The 8718-nt window shown below is 35.1% G+C and overlaps 1 protein-coding gene across 1 annotated transcript; it reads right to left on the minus strand.

Annotated features, from left to right (window-relative positions):
- Nucleotides 1-1304: 1304 nt before the first annotated feature.
- Nucleotides 1305-2709, minus strand: LOC132183589 (GRAS family protein RAM1-like). Its single transcript, XM_059596931.2, has one exon. The coding sequence runs from the start codon at nucleotides 2688-2690 to the stop codon at nucleotides 1305-1307; it is 1386 nt and encodes a 461-aa protein (XP_059452914.2). The 5' UTR covers nucleotides 2691-2709.
- Between the last annotated feature and the right edge of the window lie 6009 nt (nucleotides 2710-8718).

The following is an 8718-nucleotide window of genomic DNA, read 5'->3' on the forward strand; positions in this document are numbered from 1 at the left end:
CCACTCAATTATTAAATGAGACATACCCATATAAACTTGGCTTGACTTATTTAGAGCTCGTGAACCTAGCTCATATAAAGTTCAGCTCAAGATGTTAACCTGACTCGATAGCTTGGTCATATATTAACATACGTATGATAAAATGAGATATATAAATTTAAATATGTATATTAGTAATTAAGTAGGTTACTATTTTTTTTTTTTTGGGGGGGTAAAATTTCAAGTTTTCATTAAAAACATAATAACACATCACGCTCAACAGTTACAATATATCTAATAAAACTAGGACAATCTTCTATTCATATTTGCTCAAAAGATTGCTGGATTGCCGCCTTCGCTAGACGATGACCTGCCATGTTTGCATCCCTTTTAGTGTGCCTCACATACAATGATTGGAGACTTTTTGATTACCATCTTTGCATCATCAATTAATTGTCTATACCGACTCCAAGATTGTCCTTCCTTCTCCATTGCATGCACTAGATATCTCCGTGCATCACCTTCTAGTATGATATTTTGAATACCCAAATCTTTACAAAATTCCACAGCCTTTCATACTGCATATGCTTCAACAATTAATGTAGGATCAATTATATAAGGTTTAAAGGAGCACATGGTTGCCAAATCATTCCCCTCATGGTCTCTAACAATTACGACCACCCCCATCTTCTTTCTTGATTTATGTATAGTAGCATCCCAATTAACTTTTATAATTTCACAATGGGAGGCCATCCATTTTGCTCATCACCCTTTGTGCTGCTGCATGAAATTCTTTTACAGACTCCTTTGCACTTCTTATTAGCTGGAAATGGTGGATGGGATCACTTCCAAACACTACAGTATTTTTGGCAAAGCCTTATTCTTATGGCTGTTGTGGCCATTAGTTCTACTTCTTCCTTCTCAAATTCCTCTAATTAACCCACTAGGATATGTAGAAAATCATCACCTCTGTTGGAGCATTTTTTTTGTCTTGAAGTATTTTGCTTTGAAAAGTATTTAAACTTTGCCTATATAAATGCATATAGTCTATATTATTTTACAATTCAGTTTTGAAGAATCAATAAAATTTTAGTCTTTCAGAATTATTTTATGTTTTTCTTTGAAGTAACTAGGGTTTTTCCTTCGCTAATCGTTATTCTCTTTTCCCGAGTTCACTTTACAGTATTCTCTGCCACTGTCTATATAAGACACACATTACAATTATGGCAAAAGGGCTATATGAAACTTTCATTAAAAAGTTGCTGTCCAAGTTCATTATCTAAATAAAGTTTACAAAAATAATGAATGTGTTAGAAAACTATCTATCATACACAATGCCATGCAGAGGCTGTAAGCAGGCACCTATCTTGCCACCCAAGAGAAATTGCTCCTCCATCTCTTTCAGAAACTCTGAACCCACCACCACCACCACTCCCTCCTTCAAGCTGAAGGGGACAAGTTGAAGGGCTCCTAATTTTAAGAAGAAGTTTTGCTTGAATAATAGACTTGGAGCTTAATCTAATCCCCATGAAACCATGACTCTCCATTCTTGCCTTCCACGTTTCCATCCTCTCATATGTTAAGCAATTTGCTTCACTCTTATCATAGTTGAGCAAGGTTTTGATCTCTTTACCAAGATGGTTCTTCTCAATTCCCAACCTCTCTGCACTCTCCAGTGGAAGGCAATCATCCAGTGAGTCAAACAATGCTGCAAAGCAATGCAATGACTCCATGAATCTTGACAAGAAGCTTCGTGGGCTTCGGCTGCCTTCTTGTTCCACTAAGATTATAACAGAGGGGTTAAGAGAATGTACAGATTTCAATGTGTCAGAAATCTTCTGATCATTATTCAAAGTGTTCATATAGAAAACCAAATTTACTGCCAATGTCTCGTTCTTCTTCTTCCTTAAGTTAACAAGATTGTTGCAGCCTCTCAACAATCCCTGGAATTCGAAGTTTAAGTTTCGGAACCCCTTTGAGAAGCTTACCAGCCTGTCCTCTGTTTCTTGCAGTTCTTCCAAGGTTCTTCCGAATCCTGTTATCTTGAGGGACATTCGATTTCCAGTGGATGCCTTTTCGGAAATCGACTGAATAAGAGAAGGCCATTGAAACCCATAAGAGACATCAAAATCGACAACATGTAATGTTCTGTTGTTTTGGTCTTCCTCCTTCTCAAAGGCCTCTATTATGCACTGGTTGGCAGTGAAATGAGCAAATTGGTAATATGGAGACACCCTATAGAGATCGGTGAATGCAAGAAACTCCTCTTCGTCTGTAGGGTCCTTCATGATCATGTTGTAGAAGGGAGATTTTCTGGTGAGAAGCCTTGCTGCCAAACCGTCTGCAAAGTAGGCGACAACTCGTTGCAGGGAGCCGCCGGTCGGAGAGACGCTCTGGTACAACTCAATCAGATTCTCCACGGCCGAGCCGACCTTGTTTTGGTCAACTGCGGTGGCTGTTATGAGCAACGAATGGATCAAATGGAGGCCATTTCCATGGTCTTCAGCTACTGCTTGTGATCTGTTGCGGTCTAGCTTTAGCATTTGTTCCCTCATTTGAAGAAGCCTAAATATCTTCCCTTCGCAGCCTTCATATGAATGCATTGGGCTCAAAGCATCCCCTCTCTTCCTCTTCCTTGTCCTGTCACCAGCCGATTCTGTGACAATCGCAAGGCTAAGATTCAAAAGCTCCTCCTCATCTGTGTATGCCATCTCTGCTTGTGTGTGAATGAGAGAGAGAGAGAGAGAGAGAGAGAGAGAGAGAGAGAGTTTGTCTGTGTAGATTTGGGACATGGTAGACAAGGTCATGGTTGAGTATTTAAGGAAGCAAGTAGCATGGGAATAACTCACAAATATTCCTTTGTGTAAGGGAGATGCTATTTAGTAGACTGCTAAATATACAATTAAGATGATGTAACAAAAAAGGGCTGATTTTCATTATTACGCCGTTCCAGTTGTATGATAATCGTATAGTAGTATACTAAATAGCATTACTCTTTTTGTAATCAACATGAGAATGAGTAACGTTATTTAGTAGATTGTTATATGATTGTCATACAACTGGATGGCGTGACAATGAAAGCTGATCCAAGAGTCACATCATCAAGTTGTATGGTAATCGTATAGCAGTCTACAAAATAGCATTACTCAAATGAAAATATAACGAAAGACAAGAGAGAGATTGATACTTTTCTTTCTTTATCTTTTTTTCAAATAAGATATGGAGATAAGATAGGTATCTTTTGATTCTTCAAAACCAGTGTTTTAGGTCAAGAAACTATTAGATTTTTTGATTATTATATGGGGCTGCTTTTGAGATCTATGAAAGGGTGCATTTTGGGGTCCTTTGGTAGTTAGGAAGGTTTAGAAGATGCCATGCACATTGGACAAAAAGTAGCGAGAAAATTGGGGAATCAATCTACCGTCCCTGAAGATTTGTCCTCATCCTCCCCTTCTAGATGCCCTAACAAATGCTTGGTCTTCAGTTCTTTCTCCAAGACCTTTTCTTAGTCCTTATCTGACTGTGTTTTCTAAGGGGGTTGCTTTTTTTATCCGGGAGAGAATATTGCTCCTAGGTCTTTTGTTCATATTTTAGTTAGGTCCAAGGTCAATTCTTTGTATCTACAAAGGATCTATTTCAGCTTCCTAGAAACTCTCGTGTACATATCTAATCCAATGGCGTTGCTTATAGTTTCTTACAAAGAATTTTTGTCTTCACAAAGGGTAAATAATTCTTGTGTCAAAATCTTATGATTAGGGACTACTTTGCCTTTGACAAAAACATTCTAATTTTCCTTTCTTGTGAGCCAATGTGGATGCATATATGTGTGTGCCTATTGGATCAGAGCTAGGGTATGGTATCAAGTTTGCTTTGATTAATTTGAAGGACTGCCTTTCCATTTTGATTCTCTTTCGCAAACGTAATTAGGGCTCTCTCACAATAGCTTAGCGGTGTGGGAAAGCGGGGGAAAATGGCTTACTCATATAAAAACGTAAACCATTTTACGCCATACCAAATATTCAAAAATAGGAAAAACTTTCTCCAAAACAAACCGGGCGTAGAATGTAACTGGTCTATGAGTTTTTACAAGAAACATGATTGCACTTCTTGGGCATATTCTTTCTAAACGGACTTCATTTGGAAACAAACTCTGAAGGCATTAGTATAATCATGCATGTTTCAGTCAATGGTTTCCCACTTTGATTTTCCATATTCTTTTCTTCTAGTTTAACACATTCTCTTGAACTCTTAGGGTTCGGCTTCTTTTAATTAGGTTGCATTGCAATTTACAGAACATCAATATAATATAATAGAGTTGAACCAGTTGCCCTGATGGTCCATGGAATAAGTTGGCAGCAATTGTTGTTACATTAAGATACCTGTCTGAATTGGTCAATGGGGGCATCTGAACTCCAAAAATCACATGAAACGTGGAGCTACCTAAACTGTTGATTGTCTTGTTTGAGGAGGATATGTTGCTAAATTTTAATGATCATACGGCAATCTTTACCAACATGACAGCACAATTTAGTATTTATATTAGCTGTAAGCAATTAGCTGATGCTGCCCCCATGCAGCTGTATGATACCAAGTGGCATCTTCTCAGATACCCCCTACAGATATACTTTTTGCCAAGCATCATCGTATGTCTCATACATATAGCTTGACATGATCCAACAAAAATTGGATTTTCTACTTAATTATGAGAAAATTGGGGACAGCAGCCCACAAGCCAATTTACATGCCGACCCATTGCCTAAACTCTTCACTTTATACTGTTAATTAAATGGTTAAATTCACCGATTCCTATCCGTACAAATTTTTGGAATAATATTGAAATGATCTTAGAACAAAGATCAAGAGTTTGAATCATGTCTTCGCAATTTACATACATAAACTAATCAAAACAACAAACACACACTAAACACAAAATAGGGAATGTGCAAAGACTACAAAAGAACTCTGTTCTGGACAGAGTTCTTTCTCTTTCTTCTGGCAGTAATCCATTTTAACAGATTGAAGCAAGGCTTCTTCTGACCTGCCCCATTGCTATCTAACAAGAAATGAATACCAATCCTAGCAGGTTTATAAAGAATAATTCTGAAACTCCAGCCTTTCAAAGAATAACCTTTACCAGACTTACTGAAACTAGTTAAAGAATAATATCTACTAAGCATGTGGTCTACTTTATACTTTCAAACCCTACATATAGGTCTCCTGGCTTTACCATGACATCTTCAATACCTTAGATGCCTCCCTCTCAAAACAAAAAGGGGAAAGTCTTTATTCCATTGCAGGCTTTAAAAAAAAGTGATATATGCAAACGTTAGGTAGAAATCACTCTTAAAACCTAGCTTGCAAAGTAAGGATGCTCAAGAGCTTATTTAGACATGGTTAAGATTGTACTTAACCGATCGATATGATATGATACACTTAGAATCATATATATGGTTTTGAATCCGACATCGACAGCGGCCCATTCTATCCTATATGTTACTCAATCCGTGACATGAAATGTGGCGTTGATACTAAATGATACAAAGCTTAAGTAGAATTCACCCTTAGAAATCGACTTGCAAGAAAAAGGTGACCAGATGCTTATATATATATATGGTTAAAATTACTTAACCCGAGTTATAAGTCAAAGATCACCTGGGGTTAAAGGACTAGGTTCCCCCTCATCACCTGCATTCGAACTTTGCTTACGTACATTCTTTCTTGATAGCTATGTCACATAAGATCTATATTATTGAGGTCCATAGTTTTTCTGTCTTATTCTATAAATAAAATGATGGATAAACAAGAAGAATGGATCGTCAAATGTAAAACGCATCTAGAAGTATATTATATATATATATATACGAAACTATCATGCATTGTTTTCTTTTCTTTTCTTTTTTTTTTAGTTAGAATATTACCTAAATCATTAGATTTTTGAGGGAAGCGAATGTAATTTAGTACATGATATGAGTGCTGGTCTTATATATAAGTTCAAATCTTGATTCTATAATTAATTTACCCTAATTATGATTAAAATATTTGTTAGATCACAAGCAATCCCAAAAACATTAAAAAAAACTGCAAATATAAAGTTACAGATAAAGGCTGTGATTACAAAGTGAAACTCATTTGTCTTTTCCATTGGCTTTGTTCTCTCTATATTGGTTTTGAATATTCTTTCCTCCACATGTAGTTTATAATCTTTTGAAAAGACAGATGCTATTCCTTGAAAAAGCAAAGGAAAGTTCTATTCCTCCACCAGGATTTGGTATAATCAGGGCTTCATGCTTGTCTTTCTCTGCTCTGATGCTTATGATGAAAACTTGAAAGGGTCCTTTTCTTACCAAAAACCCTTGTCCATAACCAATGTGAACAGCATATATTTCTACACTTGTGACATATTGCATGACCCATTTTTCCCTTGTGCATGCCTTCATGTTGCCTCACTGTCAACGCCATTTTGGCCAGCATAGTCGGAGGGGTTATGGCCGCCCACGGTACCTTTGAATATTTTCTTGAATCTTTGTATTCTTTTTTCTGGTAATTAATAATATATAGTTTTTCTTCTTCCTTTCTTTTCCAAGAAAAGTATCAGCTTGATCGCAGCTGATGTTATTAGGATATTCCAAAACAAAACAAAGAGATATATTTGTGAACATGGAAGAATCTGTGCTGAAAAGCTGCTTAGCTTATCGAGGATTCTTGAAAGAAAAGGGGAAGAGGGATATCAGGATTTGAGTCTATGAATTAAATTTTCTAAATATTGGTGGAGGGTATACATTTTTTCAATAGTTTCGTAGCACTAACAGCATATTTTTCTTAAACGTAGAGAGCGAAACTATTTTTTGTTTTTCTTCTAATAATCTCCATAATAGCTCCTATTATCTTTTCTTTTTATTATTTAAATATTCTTTAAATTAAATGCTAGGGAAAAAGAGGAGAAAGGGAAAAGCTTTTTTATATTAAAATAATGTAAGTGGTAATTATATTTTCCTCCGCATTATCATTTTATCCTCATAAATTGACAATTATACTGCCCGACCCCATCAAACTACTATTTTGTATCCAAAACACTCCTTCCGTCAGTCAAAGGCGTTAACTCAAATGGTCAACCTGTCACTTTACCCCCATGAACTACAACGCATTGTTATTTTGTCCCCCTTGAACTACAACACATTGTTACTTTTCTCCCATAAATTACAACACATTGCACTTTGACTGTCTAAGTTAACGCCTTTGACTGACGAAATAGAGGTTTTGGACACAAAATAGTAGTTTGATGGGATCAGGCAATAGAGTTGTCAGTTCATTGGGACAAAGTGACAACGCGTTGTAGTTGATGAGAAAAAAAGGTAATTACCCCCATAATATTAAGGAAACCAAAAGTACTACCAAAAATATGAGATAGCACTTTGGAGTATGTTTTAGGTGATTTTTTAAGAATTTTTCCCGTGTTTAGGGAAGATAATGACATTTAAGGTAGATGTTGTGAATGTTTTCATATGTAAAAACCCTAATTCCCCTTTTTTCTAAAAACCATCTTTTCAGCTTAATATATTGTCCTTTTCAATTGAGGCAGCTCAAAGTTCAAATGTTATTTAATATCCTAGAATTGTATAATACTAAAAGATAGAAAAAAATAAGGGCAAGGCTTATTTTCAAAATCATTAACAAATAAATTCTAAATATAAAAATACATTTTAAATTTGACTTCTAACAAAAAAAAAAAAAAAAAGGAAAAATACATTTTACCCCTTGAACTATCCATTCATTTGCACTTTGACCTCCAATTTTTAAAAAGTGACACTTGACCCCCTCTCCAAAAAAAAAAACTTCCAAATTGTTGTAATTCGACTATTTTGATTTTTTTTTTTTCCAAAATGCCCTCCTCTCAAGTTAAAATAATAATAATAATAAAATAAAAGTAAATTAAATTAAAAATTAAAAATTAAAAATTAAGGGGTGGTCGTAGCCACCCCTTCGACCACCCCTTAATTTTTTTTTACTTGGGATGGAGGCATTTTGGGTAAAAAAAAAAAAAAAAATCAGAATGGTCGAATTGCAACAATTTAAAAGTTTGGGAGGTCAAGTGTCACTTTTTAAATATTGGAAATCAAAATGCAAATGGGTGGATAGTTAGGAGGTAAAATGTATTTTCCCAAAAAAAAAAAAAAAAAAAAAAAAAAATTGCCTTTTGCATCATGTCGACTCACTTTTCCAAACCAAAATTAAAAGCTAATTTTAAAAATCCTTACCAAATATACCAAATTATTACATGATAGACTAGTTGCAAGAAGTCAAATCAATTTCGAACAAAGAGCAGTTGTGTTCATTTCGGTCTTGTTCTGTAGATGTCAAAGGTTGCATTTCGAGTGGTTAGAATATAGCTACATAAGTTTGAATAATTAAATCAGACATTAGATAATAATTATATGAATAAATTATTAACATAATATTATTAAATAATTTAAATTTAAATTGGTCTTGTGACACCTCCAAAAATAGTTTCACGTGAATTGACTACATTGAACATTTGAGTGGGTGGATTGTAAAAATGTCCCTAAATAATAAGTCTCACGCACATCAGTTTTTTACCAAGTAAAACTAAGCTTTATAAGTTATTTTAGAGGGCTTCAAGCCTCCAATTGCAACTTGACTAATTATTTTGGAGTAACAGCGCAAATGTGAATAACCTTCTTTTTTTTTTGATTGTTACAAATGGTTCAGGGCAATCTAATA

This window comes from Corylus avellana, chromosome 7, assembly GCF_965113065.1.
Source record: "Corylus avellana chromosome 7, dhCorAvel1.hap1.2, whole genome shotgun sequence".
In the NCBI taxonomy this organism is placed as follows: domain Eukaryota; kingdom Viridiplantae; phylum Streptophyta; class Magnoliopsida; order Fagales; family Betulaceae; genus Corylus; species Corylus avellana.

Bases quoted from the DNA above. Each gene is read 5' to 3' on its own strand.
- LOC132183589 (XM_059596931.2), bottom strand. From the start codon at position 2,690: ATGGCATACACAGATGAGGAGGAGCTTTTGAATCTTAGCCTTGCGATT.